Source organism: Arvicanthis niloticus, chromosome 6 (assembly GCF_011762505.2).
Source record: "Arvicanthis niloticus isolate mArvNil1 chromosome 6, mArvNil1.pat.X, whole genome shotgun sequence".
Classification (NCBI taxonomy): domain Eukaryota; kingdom Metazoa; phylum Chordata; class Mammalia; order Rodentia; family Muridae; genus Arvicanthis; species Arvicanthis niloticus.
The window spans coordinates 899,437-924,910 of NC_047663.1; the positions used below are offsets into that span (position 1 = coordinate 899,437).

Genomic DNA, 25,474 nt, shown 5'->3' on the forward strand with positions numbered 1-25,474 from the left:
GGGCAGAGCCCCCTCCTGAGCAACCAAGCAATGTGATAGGACACAGAAGATACATCTAGGCATATACATCAGTACACATATATAAACATACACAGCATATACATCAGCATATACATCCAGGTACCAATGCCCAGTGAGAGACAGCTGAGAAAGAGGTCATGTCTGCAGATTTTCCTGTCTGCACCTCTACCTGCTAGGTGGTGGCATCACTCTGCCTGAGGAGAGCAGGTAGAGCAAAGGCCACATATCCATGAAAGGTGACAGGCACTTTCATTCATTACTCCTTCCCAAAGAGAGCAGAAAACCTCAGCCTCTGACACTTAGGGAGGAGAAAGCAGAACAGCTCCAAATTCCAAGTGCAAATCAATCTAGAGGCCCTGACAGCTTAAATCAGCCCTGGAATCCACCATCATTCTTAATCTATACAGTGCGACCCATAGATCCCTTGGTTTTTGCATGATACCCATGCCTGATGCCACCCAAAGCTGCCACCAGACAAACACACAGCATTTGTCTTCATGTTCTACCCTGACTTGGCCCACAGCTTACTCTACAGCAACAGATAGGACATTACCACCATCCACTATGAGAACAGCACATTTCTGTTGTGTATGTACATGGGGAGGAGCACACTCGTGCGCATGTATGAGTGTTGCAGGCAGTAGTATGCAAACCTACCGTGAGTGGCTATGTACTCGGGTACTTGTGGAGTCAAGTTGTGCAGTGCCTTTGCAGACAGTTCTCGGATGGCCCTGAGAAGTAACAGCAGCTGTTAGTAAGGACGGATTTGCACGCTCACACTCACACCAGCATCATTCGCAGCAGCCTTGAGATGGAAACACCCGAGGATCTACCAAGAGATGAACGGATAGGTAGAGTGTGACAGATGTAGACAACGGAATGCTGTTCAACTAAAAAGGAAAGGAATTCTGACACCTGCTGTAACAACAATGGTTAAGGCTCTAAGTTAAGGATAGTTTTTATATTTTTAAAGGTTATATAAAGAAAAACGTAATACATATATGAGACAGAGACCTGAGGCATTAACTATTTGTCCCTTTAAAGAAAAAGCTGAGGGCTAAAGAGATGGCTCAGCGGTTAACAGCACTGTCTACTTTTCCAGAGTTCCTGAGTTCAACTCCCAGCAACCACATGGTGGCTCACAACCATCTGTAATGAGATCTGATGCCCTCTTCTGGTGTGTCTGAGGACAGCTACACTGTACTCATATATATAAAATAAATAAATAATTCAGAAAGAAAGAAAGAAAGAAAGAAAGAAAGAAAGAAAGAAAGAAAGAGCTGATAGCCCATGCACACATTTCAGTATCATGTTACACTTGAAGAAATCTATGAAACAAAGAGAAACATTTCATAATGACAAATAAATATATGAGGAAGATGTGCTTAAGTAACATGGAGGTTTGGGCCAGAGGTTCTTCACCTCAAAGAGCCCCATGCTACACAAGAATGATAGCAGTTAAAAAAATACTAAAAGGCTTTAGTTCTTGGGAAGCTGAAACACACTCCCCAGTGGACTACAAAGAAACCACTGTGACACTGAGATTTATGGAAGGGACACCATGATTATATTGCTAATTCCCCCGACATCTGCTTTGCCTTGGCTGACCAGACTTGCCTACAGTTGGTGGCAAAACACTGACAGTGCTTATGTCTGAGTTACACACTCGCCTTTCCTCTTTAAAGACACATTTAACTATCTATGAAAAACCAAGGTAGCCCCAAAGCTTCCACTGTAACCATGATAACTACCACTGAAGTCTGCTCAGCAATCAGGTTACAACATATAAGATACCTAGGGGGGCCAAGCAGAGCAGACTCAGTATGGAGGCAGGCCAGCTGATGAAGGAGACAAGGCTACCCCAGGTATCTGGACTGCACTGTCTTCAGGCTGTAGCTTCCCTGTTATATACAACAAGGTAGTCAGAAATAATCACATCTCAGACTTGCCTGACCAACAGCTCCAGAAATGAAACAAATAGACCTTTAACAAGCATGTCACACATAAACTGGAAGTTTCATTACTTCTCAGAAATAATTATTTTAAAATAGTTTACCTATAATGAGAAAATACACCCATGAACTTATAAAGCTCAATGAAACTTCTCCCACTGAGGGAGAAAAAAGGAATTTTTCAGAGAGTCACAAAGACAAAACCTACCCATCCCAATGGTTGATTTTCATGGAGACCAGGTGGTCAATCATCGGCTTGGTGTATTCCTGGAAGCCAGCAATAAACACGCTGAAAGACAATATAATATTAAGAGCCAGAGAAAGGGACAGATATGAGCAGGTACAATGATACACATGTATAAAATTCTCTTAAGATATTATTTTATGTATTACTTCAAGATTAAAAATAAATAAGAACTTGAAGAAGCCAGACCCTTCAAAGACTGCTCTTGAGAATGAAAACTAACACAATTATGTTGAAAAACAGTCTGGCCATTTCTACCAAAGTAAGAAATGACCCAAACATTGCCTGCATCTGCAGTTACTCAAAACAGGAGAGCATTCATCAAGAAACCATGACAGAGCTCAGCAGCACGCCCAGGACTGTGACTGGAAACAGCACTCCATGCACAGGCACTGACGGAGAGGCAGGCTGCTGAGCCATCCCTGCCATGGGCATGCAACAGCACAACATAACAGACTTTTGTTTGAAGCCAGGGTCTTACTACGTACTCCTGGCTGTCCTAAACCTTGCTATGTAGTTTAGGCTGGTCTCAAACTCAGAGATCAGCCTGCCTCCCAAGTGCTGTGATTGACACAGCATGCACCAAAGAACCTGGCTTCTTATTGTTGTTGTTGTTTTGAAGATTTATTTTTATTCTATGCGATTTAGGTCTTTTAACTTTTTAAAGAATTTCATACAACTCCTCCTATCCACCCTCCAACTTCTTTACAATGTCATGGTGTCTTCGATTATTAGTGGGTAGGTATGTATACATACAACATGCTGAGTTCATGTAATATGTTTAACTAAGGCTGGTCACTTGGGATTAGATAACCTACCAGGGGTTTGTTCCTGGAGAAGACTGATTCTCCTTCTGTTGGAAGCCATTAATTGCCTGTAGCGAGAAGGGACCTTGTGAGATTGTCCTCATCTACACTGGAGTGTGAACTGGCATTGTCCTCATCCACACTGGAGTGTGAACTGGCATTGTCCTCATCCACACTGGAGTGTGAACTGGCGTTGTCCTCATCCACACTGGAGTGTGAACTGGCATTGTCCTCATCTACACTGGAGTGTGAACTGGCATTGTCCTCATCCACACTGGAGTGTGAACTGGCATTGTCCTCATCCACACTGGAGTGTGAACTGGCATTGTCCTCATCCACACTGGAGTGTGAACTGGCATTGTCCTCATCCACACTGGAGTGTGAACTGGCATTGTCCTCATCCACACTGGAGTGTGAACTGGCATTGTCCTCATCCACACTGGAGTGTGAACTGGCATTGTCCTCATCTACACTGGAGTGTGAACTGGCATTGTCCTCATCTACACTGGAGTGTGAACTGGCATTGTCCTCATCCACACTGGAGTGTGAACTGGCATTGTCCTCATCCACACTGGAGTGTGAACTGGCATTGTCCTCATCTACACTACACTGGAGTGTGAACTGGCATTGTCCTCATCTACACTGGAGTGTGAACTGGCATTGTCCTCATCCACACTGGAGTGTGAACTGGCATTGTCCTCATCTACACTACACTGGAGTGTGAACTGGCATTGTCCTCATCCACACTGGAGTGTGAACTGGCATTGTCCTCATCCACACTGGAGTGTGAACTGGCATTGTCCTCATCTACACTGGAGTGTGAACTGGCATTGTCCTCATCCACACTGGAGTGTGAACTGGCATTGTCCTCATCCACACTGGAGTGTAAACTGGCATTGTCCTCATCTACACTGGAGTGTGAACTGGCATTGTCCTCATCCACACTGGAGTGTGAACTGGCATTGTCCTCATCTACACTACACTGGAGTGTGAACTGGCATTGTCCTCATCTACACTGGAGTGTGAACTGGCATTGTCCTCATCCACACTGGAGTGTGAACTGGCATTGTCCTCATCTACACTACACTGGAGTGTGAACTGGCATTGTCCTCATCCACACTGGAGTGTGAACTGGCATTGTCCTCATCCACACTGGAGTGTGAACTGGCATTGTCCTCATCTACACTGGAGTGTGAACTGGCATTGTCCTCATCCACACTGGAGTGTGAACTGGCATTGTCCTCATCCACACTGGAGTGTAAACTGGCATTGTCCTCATCTACACTGGAGTGTGAACTGGCATTGTCCTCATCTACACTGGAGTGTGAACTGGCATTGTCCTCATCCACACTGGAGTGTGAACTGGCGTTGTCATAGAGCAGATCTTGTCTAGATGATCACAGTGTTAAACTGTCATAGGTGTAGTTCACAGTCACATATAGAAGACACTGTCTCACAGAAGACTCTCTGGTCCTCTGGCTCTTACAATGCTTCTACCTTCTCGTCCATAATGTTCCCTGAGCCTTGGGTGTATGAGTTGAATTGCGGGTCTACTGTGGATGGGTACCAATGGTTAATTGTTCTCTGAATTTTTACCAGTTATAGACTTCTGGGATGGAATACTCTGCTACAAAATGAAGTTTCTTTGATTTAGGGTGAGAACTATATTTATCTATAGGTATACCCTTATACCCTTATAGGGGTATAAGGATTGGTATTTAGAAAGCAGTTGGAAATTATACTGCTTCAAAAAATAGCAATTGTAGGCTCTCCTCAAGAGGCCATGACCTCATCAGCCACAAGTAGCTGGCTAGGTTTACAGTACCAAGCGTGGATACAGTGCCTCCTATTGAGAAGATCTTAAGCCCAGTCAGACTGTTGTTCATTATACCCAAGATATAAGTGCCACTATTGTACCTCTGGATATATTTTACTGTGCTATCATTGTTGTGGTTCCTAGGCTTTTCAGAGAGGTAGAATTATTTATTGCTTCTCTCCCTTGGCAGCTTACATGGCACCTTCAGGTACTGTGAGGGCTAGTCCTCAGGGAGGATTATTCTAAGTTAGTTCCAGTTCAATTCCTCCAGGTCCTTTGTCTTACGTGTGTTGTATGTTCAGCAACAAGATCTTACCTTCAAGTTATGGAAGGTAAACAAGGGCAGTGGCAATGATCTACTCCATTTTGGGGGTTGCTTGTAACTTTCCTGACCAATGACTTAGAGAGAGGTTTCCCAAGCCTGGCACTGGGGTCTCTGTTAAATAATAAGCTGGTTTGAATAAGAAATGTTCCTCATAGTCTCAGGCATCTGAACACTTGGTCCCCAAGTAGCAGTGCTGTTTTGGAAGGCTGGGGTAGGCTTCGCCTACTAGCAGTCCACTACGCTCCTTTTTCTAGGTTGAGATGTGAACTCCAGCCACAATGCCTGAGGCTTACTGCCATTGTAGAGTCTAATTCCTCTGGAACCATAAACCCAAACATCTCTTTCTTCTATAAGTTCTCTTGGGCATAGTGTTTTATCTAAGCAACAGAAATTTAACTGATGAAGTCTGTGGCTCTTGGGAGCAGCATTACAACTAAGTATTACAACTTCATGTGAATTACTTGAACATATATCACATTATACTTCTGTATTTATTAGTAAACGTACAATGTTTCCTTATGGATTTTTCAATCACCTATAGTGTTATTTATCCCTTCTTTTTCTGTGTATTGTCCTCCCTAGCCCCTCACCAGGTAAAGCACTCCCCACATTTTCCCCACTTTCCCTGTGGCTGAATATGCCCCTCTCCAGAGATCCTTCTCTAGTGCCCCTTTTCATTTCCTGGCTCCTCAGGTAACTCTAGATCATATATGCTCACATTTAAAGATTACAAAGGAGGATCCACAAATAAAGGAGAACATACTGCATTTGTCTTTCAGGGACTTGATTACCTCACTTGGTATAATATCTTCTAGTTCTATCCATTTACCTGCAAATTTCATGGTTTTGGTTTTCTGTACAGATAAAAGAGAATCCCATTGTGTGTATGTGCCATACTTCCACCATCCACCCATCAGCTGAAAGGCTGTTTCCATGCTTTAGCAATTGTGGACAGGGTGGCAATGAACACACCCAAGCAACTACCTGCAGAGTGGGAGCAGAAGCCTTTAGGTGCATCCCGAGGCACGGTTTGGCTAGGCCGTATGGTAGACCTTTTAGCTTGAGAACTCTCCACATCGATTTTCTGAGTAGCTGCACTAGTGTGCAGTCCCACCAAAGGGAATGAAGGTCCCTTTTCCCACATCCTTGTCAGCATTTGCTTTCAGCAGTTTTTCTGATCTGAGCCATTGCAACTGGGGTAAAATGAACCATCAAAATAGTTTTAATTTACATTTCCATAATTGCTAAAGATCAGCACATACTTTTTACATCTCTATTAAGATATTTCTTAGCTATTTTATTTCTTCTTTTGAGAACTGTGCACAGATCCATGACCCATTTGAAAAACTGGGTTGCTTTCTTGATTTTTTAGTTATTTATATATTCTATTAATCCTCTCACCAGATGTACAGGTGGCAAAGACTGTCTCCTTTGTTATAGAGAAGTTTTTTAATTTGATGAGGTTCTCTGGTCAGCTGTTGGCCCTAAATCCTAAGCAAACAGACACATATTCACCAAGTTCTTTCCTACACCTTACAGTGTTCTTTCAGTAGTTTCACCATCCAGGCTTCCCATTAAATCTCTGGTCCACTTGGAGTTGGGTTTTGTGCAGAGAGATAGATATGGGTCTAATTTCATTCTTCTACATGGAGATGTCCAGTATTCCCAGTGTCATTTGTTGAAGACACTGTAATGTTTCTACAGTGTGCTTTGGGTATCTTATCACATGTGCAATGGCTATAAACTACATGGACTCATGTTTGGGTCTATCTTGTTTCTTGTTTGTGTTTTTGTGCCAGGACCACGCTGTTTTTATTACTATGGCTTGATAGCATAGCTTGAAATCTGGTATGGTAATCCTTCCAACATTTGTTCTTTTTCTTTAGGATTTTCTTGAGTATCTGGAATCTTTTGTGGCTCCATAGAAATTGAGGATTTTTTTTCCTGTCTCTGAAAAAAATTTCATCAGGATTTTGCTTGGGACTGCATTGGATCTATGACTTACTTTTGTAGTATGGTCATTTTCACAGTATCAATTCTACCCATCCCTAAGCACGGGAGGTCAGTCTACCCTCCAGTCGCTTTCTTGATCTCTCTCTTGAGAGATTTAAAGTTTTCACTGTGCAAGTTTTATCTCTTCAGTTAGGTTTGTTCCTAGATATTTTTTGAGACTATTGTGAATAGGAGTGTTTGCATAATCTCTGCTAGAGTGCTTGTTGTTGGTATACAGGACCATGGTTTTATATGTTGATTTTATATCCTGCCAGTTTGCTTAGTTCTGCTAGAATTTTAAAAATCTCTTTATATTATCTGCTAACAGGATAATCTGATTTCTTTTCCTATTTATATTCTTTTAATTCTCTTGTCCAATTATTGTAGGTAGCACTTCAAGCACTCGGGTTGAAAAGGATATAGTGGACAGTCCTATCTCATCCTGATCTTAATGGATCTGCTTCCAAGTCTTTCTGTTCAGGATGGTGTTGGTTATTAGTCATACATAGTCTTTATTATGTTGATGTATGGTCCCTCGAGTCCTACTCTTCCCCCAGACTTTGATCATAAAGCATTTTGGATCTGTCAAAGGCCTTTGCTGCATCTACTGATATGATTACGTCATGTTTGGCTTTAAGTATAATACTTGTTGCTTTACTGATTTACGTACGGTGAACATGCCTGTGTTTCCAGGATGAAGTCAACCTAACTGTGGGGGATGATGCAATGTATGTATGTATGTATGTATGTATGTATGTACCTACCTGTATTCTGTGCTTGCAAGTATTTTATTAAGGATTTTTGCACCTACATTCATTAGAGAAACTAGCCTATAGTTTTCTCTTTTTTCCATGTGTCTTTACTTAGTTTTGGTATTAAAGTTATATGGGCTTCATAAAAGATGTTTGGAAGTGCTCCTTCTGTTCTGGCTTATTTATTTGTTTTGTTTTGTTTTGTAAAAACTTAAGAAGGGTTAGTTGTAGGAGCTGGAAAGATGGCTCAGCAGTTACGGTGACTTACTGCTCTTGTAGCAGGCACAGATTTCACTTCCAGCACCCAGTCTACATGGTGGCTCACAATATTTGCAATTCCAGTTCCAAGGTTGCATGCTGGCATCAGGAATGCACACAGTGGACAAACACATATAACAGAAAACATACTGATTGTAGGTATTTTTAAAAGTCTGACAGAATTCTGCTGTGATTCCATTTGGGCCTTGGGTTTGTTTTAGTTGGAAGGCTTTTTATTATTGTTTTAATCTTCTTACTTGTTATGGATCTATTAACTATTGATCTCTTCTTGGTTTAACTCTGGAGGTTCGGATGAGTCTAGAAACTCATCCATTTCTTTCAGATTTTTCTGACTTAATAGAGTATAAACAATTTTAAAGTATTCCCCTACAGGAAATGTTACATATTCTGTGGGGCTTTTTGGTGTCTGTTGTAATGCTTCCCTATTTGTATGTGAGTGGTAACTTGAGTAATCTTTCTTTTGGTTGGTTGGTTGGGTCAAGGGTCTCACAATCTTGTTTATCCTCCCAGAGAACCAGCTAATAGAGTCATCTATTTTTCATACTGTTTCTGTTGTTTGCTTGTTTCTATGTCATTAATTTCTCTCTGGGCCTTCTTTTAAGCACAGTTGAATGTTATTAGAAGATATTTTAACTTAGATTTTGTAGTGTACTAAGAGAGAGGGACTCTGGAAGAAAGTAAGATATATTCGGGGGTAGAGAGATATTTGGTTGTAGAAAAGCACTTGTTGTAGAGGGCCTTAGGTCTAGTCTCAATACCAACACAGAAGCTTACAACGGTCTGTAACTTGAGTTCCAGGTGATTCAACACTTTTTTTTCCTATTTTTGCAAGCACCAGCCTTACAAATGGTACACATGTATATATGCAGGTAAAATGTTCATGCATACAAATTAAATAAAAATCCTTAAAAGAAAAATATATAAAGAAATCTGAAAGTAAGATATACCCAAGGGTGCAGATGACTCTGCAAAGAGGCACACCCTTTGTCTTTACAAGGTCCACTATTTTGCTGTATTTTACTGCTATTATCTTGTAAGAGTTGTTTGTAGGGAAACTAAATTAGATCACAGGGAAGTTCCTGAGGTATGCCTGACATAGTTATACTTTTTGAGGTAAAATTCAAGATCGATGGGAAGCAGTAAATTAGGATAGATTTACTGTAAAAATGCCACCTAGGCATGCAGCAAGGCCCTATTCTAGGCCATCTACCTGTTGGCCTTAAGCCTGGTGGGCTGCTAGCACTCATATTGTGCATACATTTTTGTATGAAAGCAATAGTGTCCTCATGTTGGGAGCCTTCACAGCACGTGCCTGTGCTGGAACACTTCACTCTCACCTGGTGAGAGGCTTTAACCAAACAGCAGACTGGGGGCTCTCTTTCCTTCCAGTGTCCCTGGCTCTTGGTCAGGCCTCGTCTTTTTCTTCTTCTTCTTTTTTTAAATTATTTTATTATTTCTTGCCAGCTACTACATTTGGATTTGGTTTGTTCTTGATTTTCCAAATTCTTGAGTTACATCATTAAATCATTTATTTGTGCTCCGATTTTTTTAAATGTGGGTGGCTTGTAAATTTCCCTTAAGGACAATGTTTTGCTGTGTTTTCTTTTTAGTTACAAAAATTGTTTTATTCCTTTGATTTCTTCTTTGACCCACTCATCACTCAGTAATGCACTCTTTAATCTTCATCACAAGTCTGTGTACAGATTCAATTGCTGTCTTTTTAAGTTCTGTTGTATTGTGGCCAAATATGATACACAGAGTCATTTTAAATCTTCTGAATCTGTTATTTGTTTTGTATCTATTTTAGAGAAGTTTTTATGGGTTGATGAGTGGAATATGCATTTTCTGATGTTTGAGTTCCAGAGATAGCTGTTAGGCCCACTTGATGCATAATGCTGTTTAAATTCTGATGCTTTCCATGTCTAGAAACCTGTCTGTTGAAGAAAGTACGGTATTGAAATCACCTACTAAGTTGAAGTTAATCTGCGTCTTGAGATCTAGCACTACACTTTGTATGAAATTAGGTGCACAGAAATTAATAAATGTTTGTTTAGGATTGTGATGTCTTCTTGATTAATTGTTCCCTTCATTAGAATGAAGTGTCCTTCTTTATCTCTTCTGGTTTATTTTAAAGTTTATAACATAGATTTAGTTTAAAGTCTATTCTACAGATAATAGGATAGCAATACCTTCTTGCTTCCTGGTCCTATTTGTTTATTCTTTCCAACCTTTTGTTTTAAAGTGGTTCCTGTCTTTGAAGTTCAGTTGAGTTTTTTATAGATAATAGATGGATTTTGTTTCTTAATCCATCCATCTAGCCTAGGGCTTTTGATTGAAAAGTAAGTGTCACTAATATTTAGCTACTAACTGAAAACTACTGATTGCTGTCATTTTGATTTTTTGTTGTGTGCTTAGTGCTTCACTAATTATAACTTCATTGATTCACTCTATATATATAGTCTTCTTCATCTCTTCCGTCTGAAATACTGCTTCCAGTATTCTTTGTAAAATTTGGTGAACATGGATTCTTTTCACCTGTTTATATCATGGAAAGCTTTCTTTCTCTTTCAACTATGGTAAACAGTTTGCTGGTACAGAAGGCTAGGTTAGTATCCGTGTCTTTTACAACTTGGAATATATTGCTTTGGGCTCTTCTGGATTTCGAGGTTTCCACTGAGAATCTGTATTCGTCTAATGGGTTTTCCTTCATATTTAACTTGCAGTTTTTCTCCTGCAGCTTTCTTTATCCTCTATTTGTTCTGCATAACTAGTGTGTTAATTATAAAATTCCATGGGAAGTTTCTTTTCTGTTGTCTACTTGGTATTCTCTGTTTTTCTTCTATCTTTGTGGGTTATGTCTTTCCTTAACTTGGGGAAATTTTCTTCTTTGAACCTTCTGAAGATCTATGGTCTATGCCACTGACCTGGGATTCTTCTCCTTCTATGTCTGTAATTTAAAGATTTGGTTTTTTCATGATGTTGCACATTTCCAACATGCTCATTTAGTGTTTTAAGAAGTTTTTTTGTTTTTTTTTTCTTTCAAGCCAGGCAGTGGTAGTACACACACCTTTAATCCTAGAGCTCGGGAAGCAGAGGTAGACAGATCTCTGAGTTTGAAGCTAGCCTGGCCCACAGAGCAAGTTTCAGGACAGCCAGGATTATACAGAAAAACCCTGTCTCAACCACACACGCCCCAAAAATTAAAAACTAAAACTGTTTTTCATATTGTTGCCTGTGTGATCTAATTCCTCCACTTTATCTTCAAGTCCAGCGTCCTCTCTCCCACACGGTCCACTCCACTTGCACTGCTCCCCTCTGGGTTTTCTGACTGAGTGACTGAGTTTTCAATGCCATCTTCATTTCGGCTTGAGCGCTCTGCAGTATTTCTCTCTCTTTACTGAATTCAGGTCTGCAGTCCTGAATTGTCTTCGTTTCCTTCACCACCCATGTGTGCTTTCTTGGGCATCACTCTGGCAGTTCTTATCTGAGACAAAATGAGCTATGTGTGCACATCTTCAAGTTTCTCGAATCAGTTCATGACTGTTCTTTTAAATTCTGTATCCTCAGTTTCATCTTGGTAATTCTTGTTTCTATAGAACTGGTGGGTCTTGATAAGTAGACTGGAGCAACAGAGATGACTTCGCATACAAATGGAACAAACTGGCTCTGCTTGATTTACCCATCTGTGCCTGGGGAGTGTGAGGATGGCACAGATGACCTAGAGTTTTAAGCAGCCACAAAGTTAGGCCAGCGTACAGGCTGTGTGATTGAGGCTATGGGCCTTGGGGAAGGAATGACACAGGCCAGCAGGGTTTCAGAAACTTACCAGACTGGGCCAGCACGCAAGATGTGCAACCCAGACTAGGTCTGTGGGTGGGGGAGGTATAAGTGGGCTAAGGTCCAAGGAACTCACCAGACTAGATCAGAACACAGGATGTCTAACCTAGCCTAGGCCTAGGGGTTAGGCACAGTGTGAGTAGGCTAAGGTCAGGTAGACTCATCAGACTGGTCTGATGCACAGGATCTGTTTTTATTACTTTTATACTCATCCATATGTGTGTGCAACCTGTGTTGGCATATACCATGTGTGTGAGTCCCTGAGGAGGCCAGAAAGGGGTGCCCGATCTCTTGTAGCTAGAGTTACAGGCAGCTGTGAGCCTTCTGACACAGGTACTGAGAATCAAACTCAGATCTTCTGCAAGAACAGCAATAGTAACCACTGAGTTCTTTCTCTGGCCCCCTGAACTTCTTGACACAACATATAAAAATGAATGGATCACTAAATAATCCTGCTAAGGGGAAAAGATTAAAGAAAATGAAAAGCAATCTATAATAAAGACAGAATTTGATGAGTAACAAATACGCTCACAACCCTGACAGCTTACCCACCTGACAGTTTAAGTGTCCTCCTTGTCAGACTCAGCAAGCATTATACTTTGTATACATGTAATGTGTTAATTACACATTAGTAAAACTATTAGGAATGAAAGGCATAGTTAGCAAACAGTTTGCACTAAAAATATAAGGAAAATCAAACTCAGTATAAAACTGACCTACACTTGCCTAGGAATGTCCCCAAAAGAGAAGTAACAAGGCAGTGAGCCCATGGGAATGTGTCCTACATGGCCATCAGCAAAGACGAATGCTCCGGATGGCAAGACGCCCAAAGACTGGCTGCTGCCAGTCTCAGGAAGGTGTGGAGAAGCCAAAACCACACATTCACAGTTTCATCAAAGTCAAATCTCCTGTTAGTCTTTACATAAGAGAGTTAGAATATACACCCACATAAAGATTTCTAAATAAGTGTTTGCAAGAGCTTTGTTTATTATGATAAAAACTCAAAAATGCCTAAACTGCAGATCAACAGGCGTCACAGCAAGCTGAACAGCGCCAGAAATCACATTATAGCAGCACCTACAACAGGGAACCACTGTGTTCAGTGAAAGATCAGATTCCCAGCGAGCACACAGCAGAGGGCCATAGGCCTCACTACGTCCTTTACTTGTGAATTTACAGATTTGCACATCACAATATATCAAAATGCACGTGCTGAACACATTCAGTCTGCCATATGTCTTTAACATTCAAGAGTGAGCACTGTATCCTACAGTGATGAGTCAGCTGCAGCATCCCAACTAATGTCTCCCTGGGGACCTTCTACCACGTTTGAATCTACTCAATATAGCAGACCAAGCAGGTTCAGAAAAACCTCCTCTACAACAGCCTGGATCCTGTCCCAAGCGAGGACAGTTACAAGCCCAGAAATTCAACACAGACAGAACAGAGGGCCCAGTGTCTCTGAAGACCTGCCAGGTAGCTACTCCCTTCCTCACCCTTCATTCATCCTCTGCCTTCACAGCTTCGTACCCCAACACCATCTGATCCAGTGAACTAACTTCCAGACCACTTTCTATTCATCAGAACACAGTGCTGAACAAGCATAGTGCATTTGGGAACTGTCTTACTTCTGGTTTCTATTGCTCTGACAAACACCACGCCCAAAGCAACATGGAGAGGAAAGGGTTTATTTGGTTTACACTTACACAGTACAGTTCATCATTGCAGGAAACCAGAAAAGAGACTCAAAACAGGGCAGGAGCTGATGCAGAAGCCATGGAGGGATGCTGCTTACTGGCTTGCTCCTCATGACTTGCTCAGTCTCCTTTCTTATAGCCACTAGCCCAGGGATGGCACCACAGACAATAAAGTAGGCCTCCCTCATCAATCACTACCTAAGAAAATGCCTTACGGACTTGCCAATAGCCAGATCTGTATAGAAACATTTTCTTACCTGTGGTTCCCTCATCTCAGATGACTTTAGCTTCTACCAAGCTGACATAAAACTGTTTATTACAGGGACCTCAGGACAAACTGTGTTCACCTCCCTGCTGGCTGAGGCCCACATCGTGCTCTCAGTCACGAACTTCTAGAAACCTTGCATTTGCTATTAGCCTTGTGAAACCTGCCCTCCAAGAGCCAGGCTGAGAGAGAAATATCAGTAGGGGAGGTGAGACCCTGGACAGAGGCTCTGTGGTACTAGGATGTGGTAAAGCCTGCTATTGGACTGTCCTCAAAATACAGCAGCTGTTCTTGTACTCAAATCTGAGAGTCACAAAGGCCTACTGTACTGGAAAACCCACACACTAGAGCTAGGTCATGTTCTGTTGTGTATTTTTATAGAATGGACATAATAGTATGTTTTAGACTGGTGTGGAAACCTTAGCAACAAGTAAAATTTGCCAAAGCCAAACTACCAGATATTTTACCTAAGAATCTCTGAGAAAGGGCATAGACCCTCATAAACAACATTTACATGCTAATAATCAGAGAACCAAGAATATGTGGACACAGACATGAAGTGCTGGACTGAGGGCCAAGGGCACACAGGCGAGGGCAAGTTTGGTCGCATTCTTCCTGGAAAGGAGACTGGTCACCTTTTGGTTTTGTTTTTAGGTGTTACTATTTGCTTGTGTTTTTTTTTAAAGTCTGTCAAGGCTGGTTATGGAGAAGTGTAAATTCTGCATGGTCTGCACAGCAGAGCTGTCAGGAAATCTACCCCTAGGGTTTACAATGGTCAGAAATGTTTTAAAAATGTACTTGGCATGTTTCTCCTAATTCAAGGCAAATAAGGTACTTCATAAAGCATCATACCCTTTTCACATTGGTGCTAGAGTGTGAAACTGCTCCCTAGTACTTAAGCTATACAAGCAAGAATAACTGGATGTGATTTCTGAAAACAGCACTTAAGGGGTAAATATTTATTCCCTGACCTGAATTCTCAAATACCTTTATAACTCATCTGAAAAACAATCAAATAATTTCAATTTGGAATACATTTTTATTGAAACAGACAACAACAACAAGAAAGAAAAATCAATCACAGTCACTTCAAATCCAAAATGTCATTTTGAAAGATCAATATATGTGTGACACCTGGTGGAAAAGCTATCACACAGAAGGACATGCATAGCTGTGCTTGTGGCTATTCCCTGTATGGTACCAGGGCAGAAAAACACCAAGCCAGGAGGACAAGGAGATTAATGACCAGAGAAGATATGCGGCCCTAGCTAGCACACTGAAGCACAAGCAGGTGCCCACCTTCTACAGTGTGCACCATGGAGGATGAACTTGGTGTGAGAACAGTTTCAGAAGCTGTTCTTAGTTCAGTTCCCTTATACAACGTAAGTTATATGTAGACCACAGGATAATGAAGAAAGAAATACGACAACCAAGGCAAAGAGACTATTACACTTATATTACACACATAAAAACTTACCTTATAGTCAGGAAACAGTTAGATATGTTACCAACTGCAAAATAGTCTGCTGTAGTCAAAATATCAATTCCATGAGGGAAAGTACCCTGAAAAACGGAAAGGTAGAGAAGAAACTGAAAGGTGAAAAAACGACCTCTGAGGTGACGACAGGGCGGCTGAGGCTGAGCCACATGGCTCACGGAAGGCTACCTGGTGTCAGTGTTCATCCCCTGCCTGGCCAGGTGCTGCACTCAGCACAACTCCTTCTTCAAACTAACTGTTTCAACTCAAATGCTATAAAAGTGACACTGGATTTCAACAGTGCTCAAGTGGTTACTCTTGGTGCTTGGTCTCCCTGTGTAGTCACAAAGACAACAGCATGGCCCTCCAGAGCCTGTTAGAACAGGAAGGCCAATGGACGGTTTGGAAACCTGGACTAGGGCCTACACCTCCCTGGCTGCCATGAGGATGGATGAGGCTGATAGAAACAATCAGGCTCAGAGCTAATAGCCAACCTCCAAGAGCATCAGGAAAAGCAGCCATCAGTCCCCCAAACTGAAAAACCAAAGGCAGGTCCCCATCCTCACCCACCAAGAATATTCCATGTGGAGCCCCTGCCCTAAAACTGTCACGTGATTGGTGTTACCTAATATTATAACTTGTGGCGAAAAAAATATTATGATCTAGAAACCATATAGTTAACTTTCTTTAAAAATGTAAATAAATAGAAAGCTTTATAGCTATTGTCCCAGAAGGGGCTCCATCCCTGTAGGAGGTGAGGTTCCCTATCTGTGCACGAAGTTGGCACAAGTCTGACAAGCAAAAGCCAAGAAAAGCAACAGGCACACACCACCAGCACCTCCCTGCCACATGCCCATCCCTCACACAGGGGTCAATCTGCTCAAACACAAGGTGTCTCCCCTCTGCACGGCCAGCTAGCACACCACAGAGCTGCATGTAAGAGCATATGCATGTGTGTGACCAGATACAAAGAAACTGGCACAAAGAAATCTACAACTTGAGTTTGAATTTCATGTAGAAATTTATTTTTAAGGTTTATTTATTCATTTAATGTACATGAGTACACTGTAGCTGTCTTCAGACACACCAAAAGAGGGCATCAGATCCCATTACAGATGGTTGTGAGCCACCATGTGGGTGCTAGGAATTGAACTCAGGACCTCTGAAAGAGCAGTCAGTGCTCTTAACCACTGAGCCATCTCTCCAGTTCATGTAGAAATTTATTGATTTATTGCCACAGAGACAATGTCAAAGACAAAAGCTTAATCCTCAAGCTATATGTAAAAGCCAGTTAGTCTGAGGACCTGATGAGGTGCTTTACCCATCTGGAATCCAGAGGAGCTGAAGACCCAGGCCTAACCAAAGCCCCTGAGGTCTGAGCCCTCCCTGACATCGGCCCTTAGGAGCACCCCAGGCACAGCCTGAGAGAGAAAAAGCCGCCACTATCAGCCCAGGATGGAAAACATAGCCAGCAGAGGAAGCAACTCTTCATGCAGCCTACCTTCATTACCATCCTCAGTGCCTTCAGCCTTTCACAAGCTAACCTAAACCCTGATTAATGTAAACGAAATATACTGTCTTTTCTATCAGAATTAAAAGAAGACAGAGGAAATTCCATGTGTAAAGAAATTGGTAAAGACACCATTCGGCTACAATCCCTCCAGGTTAATGTATTCTTAAAATCAAGATATATGCTCAAGATCCTTCTCCCTAGCAAAATGCTGGTCCATTTTGAATTAGCCAATTAAGTTATATGAGTCCAAGTTCTAACCACTTAATACACCCAGAGTGTGGCACAGAATCCCTTGCCTTGGGGTTAGAAGCAGAGAAGGACCCCTACTGGGTGCTTGCTTGCTGGGTTCAGTGGCTTTGAGGTTTTCTGCATAAGTAAAACTCTTTGCTTTACAAAAATGCTTTGGATTGTGTAGTTATTTATCAAGGAGACCCCAGACTCATTCTCTCATTTGTGAGAGAGAAGCCCACTGCCCAAGTAAAGGTACTGCTACTGCAGCCTGATTTACAAGAAGACAAAAGCACATGACTGGGCAAGCAAGTGGAAGCACAGGTTTGTCTGTGACCAAGAAGGAAAAACAGGTCTGAACCGAGCTCAGCAGTACCCATATCATTCAACCAGAACAAGCAATAGGCTAAGGCTCTGCCTGGCCAGATGGCTGTCCTTCCTTCCCAGAAAGGGGACTAACCACCTTGCACTCCAGTGTTCTCACTTGAATACAGGGTAGTCTGGGGTCTGGGCAAACCACCTGCACAGAGCCGTGTCCCAACAACACCATGTGTCCCAGCCACAGAACAATGCAGCCTCATGCTGGTCCTAGACATGGCAACTGCTCACTGGCTAATCATAACTCGCAAAGACTCCTGGGCTACAGGACAGGAACAGAGCAGACATACACACACACACACACACACACACACACACACACACACACATCCCTGTTGTAGAGCCCACTCAACTAGCCACTTAGGGGTCGTGGCCAGGATCTAATCAATGCTGGTATCAAGACCTTCATCACAAGCAGACTAACCCAGTGGAGGACTGGGTCACTGGGCAAACCTGTTACTTCCTGTCACTTCCCCTACTATAAACACATCAGTCCTCACAATATTCTTGACCCAAGAAGCCATCTACAGGTTCTCTCACCTAGAGCACGTCCATCTTGGCTGAGACCTCTCTAACCCCATCATCCTTCACAAGAGTCTATTCTGCACATCTCTATAGTGCCCAGCTATCCTTCGACCTTCCTCACTTGTAACATTAACAGCGCCCAAGCCACCATTTAGCAAGAAACCTGTGGTGGTTTGAATAGGAATGACATGGACATAGTGACCCGGCAGTGGCACAGCGGCTAATGCGTTTAAAGGCTTGGCCATGGGGAGTGGCACTATTAAGAGTTGTGGCCTTACTGGAGCAGCCTTGTTGGAGCAGGTGTGGCATTGTTGGACGAAGTGTGTCACTAGGGGTGGGCTTTGAGAGCTGAGAACCTCAAGCCAAATCTGGTGGCTCATAGTCTCTTGCTGCTGCCTGTGAATCCACAGACGTCTCAGCTACCTCTCCAGCATCATGTTTTCCTACCATGACAATAATGAGCTAAACCTCTAAACTGTGAGCCAGCCCCAGTGAAATGTTCTACTTTATAAGAGCTGCTATGGGCATGGTATCTCTTCACAGCAATAAAACCCTAACTAAGATAAAACCCTAAAGCAATCATTCTTAACTGTTTTCTCTCAGGGGCTACTCCTCCCTATCCAGATGTATCTTAGTAGCTGCCACCTTTTTCAGACCCTAACCCAGTGGTTCTCAAACCTTCCTAATGATATAACCCTTTCACAACAGTTCCACATATTGTAGTGATCCATAGTCATAAAATTATTTTCATTGCTACTTTATAACTGTAATGTTGCTATTGTTATGAATCATAATGTAAATATCTGTTTTCTGACAGTCTTAGGCAACCTCTGTGTAAGAGTCATTAGACCACCCACAAAGGGGTAGCCAACCACAGATTAAGAACCAATGCCCTAGCCCCTCTCCAGCCTCCTGCTAGACTGAATTTACACCCCAATGTGCCAGAATCTTACACATGAATGAATTTAAACCCTACTTCCAAGGCCTGTAATAGGTATCAAGAGTCCACCCCAAGCACAGCTGCAGCAGTAGTGAACACCAAGAACAGTTGTGGGGTCAGGGCTTCTGGAAGGTGAAGCCAGAACATATTACAAAGGAGCCAGCCTCCAAATCACAAGCTAGGAAAGGGCCAGGGCCTACAGGACCTAGGGACTCGCTTACCTCCTGCAAGCCACCTGGTGCCTGACACATGTACAGCCCTCAGCAATACGTGAGGCAAGATCCCAACCTGCCTGAAACACTCATACACGGGGTCTCCTGAAAGATAAATGGGTATCGGTGCTCCCTGGTCACCACATTATGGTGAGTCTCGGATCAGAACTGCCATGTTTATTAGCTTGCTCTGAGGTAAGCCTCATTCATTACCCACACCCAACAATACAAGAAAATATGAAACTAAAGCTGCCAGGGATCCTACCTCTAAGCCTACAGGAAGTTTCAGAAATAAAGATTTATAAAGTGGCCATACCTGTCTCCCCACGTTCTCCTGGAAGGCAGCCTAAGGAGCAAAGAGAACAAACACAGCAGGTGAGTAAGGTTTGCTTCTGCTAAACACCCAGAAGAGAAATTCAAAACAAATACAGTACAGTGTAAATGACCCATGGCTTTACTTTTTAAATAAAAGTCCTCTTTGTTGGCTGACCAGAGCCCTGGGGGTGGCTTGTCACTGCTGTTATGTCCTAGTGCTCTTTAAAGCCACAGGGTAAGAATTCTATTTAGAAGATCAGATGGAACTTGACAGTGGCCTTTCACACTAGGAATACGCTTTCACACTAATGCCCCAATGGAGGTTCTGGAATTTAACTCTGAGAGCAAACTACACAAGGTCAGTAAGTAGACGCCAGCTCCTAAAACACACACTTGTAGGAATTCCATGATCACAGCTCACCACCGTCCCCAACACCTCAGATCCGCCTCCTAAAGCACACCTGTCTCCAATCAGCTCTCGGAGCTACGTGAGGCCGACATGCCAGGCACGGAACCAGGGCTGGCAATGTCCCATCTAAACTTAAAGAAAACTAAGTACTTCTAGAAAAACCTTGTATGGATGACTCTTCTTTCTTTGGTGGCAACGTTCTCTGTCTCTCACACTGTCTGACAACTTAACAATGATCCCTCATGCCACTTATTGCCTAGTGGGGTTTGAACTTTCCCCAAAGCATACACAGCTGAGTTCCAGCCAGGGCTAGAGACAGGCGCTGACACCAGCTTCATACGGGATGGAGCAAAGCTCCACACAAGCATGCGCCGTGTGTCACTCTGGTGAGCAGAGGTGGGGACAGGCACAGGGTGCAAGGAGGAGGTAACTGAAGAAACGCCCTTACCTAGCTACACACAAGCATGCGCTGTGTGTCACTCTGGTGAGCAGAGGTGGGGACAGGCACAGGGTGCAAGGAGGAGGTAACCGAAGAAACACACTTACCTAGGTAGACATTCCAATACGGGTTAGGGGGCTGAGAGCACTCATATATGCAAAGAAAAAGTGACCTGAATCACAGGAGCCCAGGGTGATACATCAACCCCACAGGACTGGTAAGCACCAGGACAGAGCTTCACAGTCGGGGCAGAGGTACTAGGAGAGTCACCACCAAATTTCAAGAGGGGAAAACAAGATGCTTTTTGCTTCTTACCATTTTATAACTTCTGCAACCCCTCCCTTTAAGATTTACATTTTGTTTTATTTGTATATGTGCATGTTTTGCCTGCCTGTATGTAGGTGCACCACACACATGCCTAGTGCCTGGGCAGGTCAGAAGAGGATGTTTAACCCCTTAGAACTGTTATGGATGGTAGCATGTGGGTGCTGAGTACTGAACTGGGATCTCCTCTGTGAGAACAGCCAATGTTCTTCACCCTTGAGCTATTGCTCAGGCCCCTTGCAGTCAATTCTTTAGTGGGTTTTGTTTTGTTTTGTTTTGGTCTGCCTGTTTGTTTTTTCAAGACAGGATTATCTCTATGTAGTCCTGGCTATTCTGGGTCTGTAGACCAGGCTGTCCTGGAACTCAGAGATCTGCCTGCCTCTGCCTCCCAAGTGCTAGGATTAATGGCCTGAGCCACCATCACCTGGCCTTTGTAGCCAATTCTTAAAGAAACAAACGGACACCAAAGAAAGGTGATATAAGGAGATACAGTGTCAATGTCAACATAATGGTAACACTTACAAGCAGGAACATCTTCAAAGTAAAAACTAATACAAGATTTATGTTGAAACAATCTTCAAAATAAGAGGTTAGGGGATCACCCAACACAATATGAAGACAGACCACATAGACATCACTGCAGAATATGCTATCAGCACAGACAGAAAAAGAAGAATGCTGGTAACAGGGCTAAGTGGTTTGTAGCCTTTACACTGAAAGTACTCACCAAAGAAACAGACAAGCAAGGCTGAAACCTGTTATGGAGATACTGTGGGTGGAGGAGAACAACCACAGAGGAAGCGCTCGCAAACATGCACACAATATAAAGGACAAACATCTGGAATCCAAAAGAGTTCTCCAAACTCAGCAGTAAAAACTAGCCATCCAACTAGACAATGACTGAGACGTGAAGAAACACATCTTACTCAGGAGGACACAGACAGCAAATGTGCATCCCAAACAGACTCGGCATCATCACAGGGAAGGAAATAAAACCACCACACGCTTATCAGCAAAAGTCAAACAGCACAGTGACCAGGAAGAAAGCAGGCAACGCCCCTCACCTTAAGTGACAGATGCCTTAGCAAAGATGGGAGAACACAGAGTAAGTACAGCCACCCTGGGGACCGCTAGAATCCTAGAGACAGGCACTGTCTAGCAGCATCCTACAAGCTGGGACCCAGAAATTGTACTCTAGGTATATATCCTAAGAAACAGAAGCCATGCTCATAGGAGACCTGTGCTCTGTGGCTGGGCTTAGCTACTCTGTTGCTTCTTTTTTCCAACCTTTACCCCTACCCTGTTTTGCCTCCTTTCACTAGATAGGAAAGAAAGGAGAGAGAGAGAGAGAGACAGAGAGAGAGAGAGAGAGAGGCAGAGAGAGAGAGAGAGAGAGAGAGACAGAGACAGAGACAGAGACAGAGACAGAGAGAGAAAATATCCCTAAATCTATTTTTTCCCTTTGTTTCTTCTTTGAGTAAAAATTACTAACAAATCACAACCAACCACCTTGAATGACTATCAATAACCAACCCCTCTAACATTTATATAGTCTCTGAAAAATTCCCAGAATTCCAAACGTCATATAATCACAGAAATCATCTGCATCTGGCAAAAACAATGTCTCTGCTACAGCATAAGGAAAATCATAGCCAGCTGCTGCAAAGCAGCCCCATATCCCCAAACCTGGGATTAAAACGAAAACAAACAAAAATTCCAGAATTCTCACTACACTGTTCATCATAACCCGGAGCAAGCAGCAACCCAGATGCCCTTTTACAGGTAAATGGTTTAACACACCAGGGCTCAGGTATAGAACAAACCCACTCACAATAGAAGGCAATGGCCTGGAACTTCCCAACATACTGGACACACTCAGTGGGTATTCCAGTCTCAACTACTACCACTTTTTAGATGTAACAGTGTTACAAAACTAGAAAGTAGATTGATAGTCCGCAGCAGTGAAGAAAGAAGCAGCCATGGTTGACAGGATCATTTGGGGACCTCTGTGATAAGGGCTACTGTGTAGGTGATTCACAGATATGTGTGAGATGGAGCCACACAGAATCAATCATGCACACAGACACATACAACTGAGAGTCCTGACTAGGACTGCTGAGTTGTCTTAGTATAACATGTGATGTTACCCAGGAGAGAGCAAGGGAAAGCAGACTCAGACTTTCCTATATTCTTATAACTCCTCAGGGAAATCTCATTAATGTCAAAATAAAAGGCAAAAAGGGGGGGGGGGGAAGAATCAGAATGAAACATCAAATGAAATACTGGTTGACAGATTTAAAAGTGTGTGTGTGTGTGTGTGTGTGTGTGTGTGTGTGTGTGTGTGTGTGTGTGTGTGTGTGTTTGCATGCACACCCTCATTCTCTCTCTATTCTTCATTCCAAGCTTCCCACAAAGCCACAGCCATTACCCGTCCTTAGGAGAAGAACAGGCCTGTTCACAAAGTCAGCACATCTAGTCTGCTGGATACTGTCTAGAATGTAAAACCTGAAGTTGTCAACAGCAATGAACTAGTTCTTTCCACCAAGCCACGCCAGGACTCTACTATCCAGCCCAAGTGCTGACCACCAGGAAGAAACCCAACTCTAATTAGGATCCAGAACAATGGCCTTACTAACTTAGAAGCACCATGGCCACCAGACAAGGAGCCCAGGACCAGGCTATGGGACAACGATCAAATGAAAGGTAAGGCCACAGAACTGGCAACTTGTGGGCACTTCACTGCTCAACCTCCTGGACTCTGGCCAGGTTTGAAAAGACAGCTCACACACCGAGAGTGAAACCAAGGAGTCTGCATGAAGAAACAGCTCCTAGCAAGACGCTCTTCCTTCACTAGAGAACCCAGATGCCTCCAAATGAGCCTCACACAGAGGCACCCCTCACGTTCCTGTGTTTAAATCCTACAGTCTACTATGTAAAGAGTGCTGACCTCAAAAGGAACACAAAGAATTTCCTGCTAGTTTAATAAGGTTCTAATTTCAAGTTTTTTAAAAAAAAAAAAAAAACAAAAAAAAACACCTGATTTATAAGAGTTTTGTTTTGTTTTTTTACTTTGTCCCAGGCCACATAAAGCCATAGGGTTTTGATTTTATTGTTGCTTCCCACAAATATGTCTTAGGTTATAGAAAACAAAAAAGAAAACATAAAAATATATTAGTATAGATTTATTATAAAATTTTATTACACATCAGACTTAAAGTTACTATCAATTAACTATAAAGGCAAGACTGCTAAGACCTCACAAGAAATGGATTCCTACTAACATACAGACAAAATGGAGTCCCCATGGGGACATGGACAGTTTTAAAGGACTCTGGGGAGGTGCTGGCGTCCTGGCTGCTTCTCAGTACAGATGCAGGCAGAGAGCCAACAGCAGCCATGGAAGACCACAGGCATCCTGAGCCAGCAAAACCTCAAAAGTCACCTGACCAGAATGCCAGAGGCCCGGCCCCTTGGCTGAGAGCCTAGGATGCAGCAGGAGAACAGCTGGGCTTGCTCAGCCCTCCACAGGGTCTCCAAATGAGAACCCAGTATGCTGGCTGCCATGCCAGACACGTGGCTGAGGCACCAGTGGATGCACAGGAGCTCCAGCACACCGGACCTGAGTGTACAGCAGTGCAGCCAGAGGCCAGCAACCATGCAACAAGACAGAAACTCCATCATTTGTGACAGGCAATGGAACAAGCCAGGGGCCACAGTGAGAGAGAAGATAAAATCAGTTGAAGCCTGTGATTATAGCAAATCACTTCAATTAACAACAGAGAAGAAGGGACAAAGTCTTGACTTGAGAAACAAGAAAGCTGGGCAGATCTCTATTAAGCAAAAACTATAGAAAGTAGTAGAATATTTTTCCAAAAAAAAAAAAAAAAAAAAAATGTTAGAAAGGGTTCTTAAGAAAATAGTACCAAATAAAAACATCAATCTCTTAAAAACTATGGAACAAAATAGAAGAGAAATACTTGTACCCTCTCCGTGGTACTAGCTCACCTTCAGTTCAAAAGCAGGCAAAAGACTAATAACCCTCATGAACAGACTCAGAAATTGTGTTCTTGAGAACATCGACAAACCGAGTCTAACATAAGAGAAGGGCCTACAAAGAAGGGACGTTAGAACAAGAATGGAGGGCTGGTTCAGAGTCTGAAAAGCAACTTCACCGTATACCATGTCAGCAGAGCAAAAGCCAAAGGCCTCTTCATTACCTCAGAATCAAATACCTGTTCACAATTTTAAAACATGAATAAAATGAAAGTAGTTATAGGAAAGAACTCTTCAGCCTGCTAAACAGGAAGTTCCCGCCAACATGCAAGTCAGGATAATGTTCCTCTTCCCCCAGCTCCATGGTTCTACCTGACCTCAGGAGTCTCCTCTCCATCCTACTCTGAGGCCTGGCTCCCATTCACACAGAATATAACTGCAACATTGCCAACTCAACCAGAGCCCCTTCATATTTTGGACATCTGTTGGCACTAACAAACACCCCTGACCTTTCCCTCAGTCTCAAAGCAGTTGTAATAGTATATCACTCACAGTCCGTCTCCATGACCAACTGAAACAAGGATGTGGATGGAGCCCCTGTACTCAAACCATGGGTACTCCCAGCTCCTCACACCTCACAGCCAGAGCAAGTCTCAGCCCTGCACCTCTCTCAGAGTCTTCCCCTCGATTCCCAAGAAACCCAAATGTGTTCAACCGCTCGCCTGTCTGTGATGG

General features: G+C 42.9%; 1 protein-coding gene across 1 annotated transcript in view; it reads right to left on the reverse strand.

The window, feature by feature from the left end:
* The window catches only part of Tbcd (tubulin folding cofactor D), a 168,648-nt gene that overhangs the window by 40,120 nt on the left and 103,054 nt on the right, over positions 1 to 25,474 (reverse strand). The window contains exons 16-19 of the mRNA XM_034508080.2: positions 19,576 to 19,605; positions 15,464 to 15,549; positions 2,182 to 2,262; positions 679 to 752 (exon numbers count right to left, since the gene is read on the reverse strand). Of these exons, the coding sequence (XP_034363971.1) occupies positions 679 to 752; positions 2,182 to 2,262; positions 15,464 to 15,549; positions 19,576 to 19,605 (271 nt within the window). The remainder of the gene's footprint in view (positions 1 to 678; positions 753 to 2,181; positions 2,263 to 15,463; positions 15,550 to 19,575; positions 19,606 to 25,474) is intronic.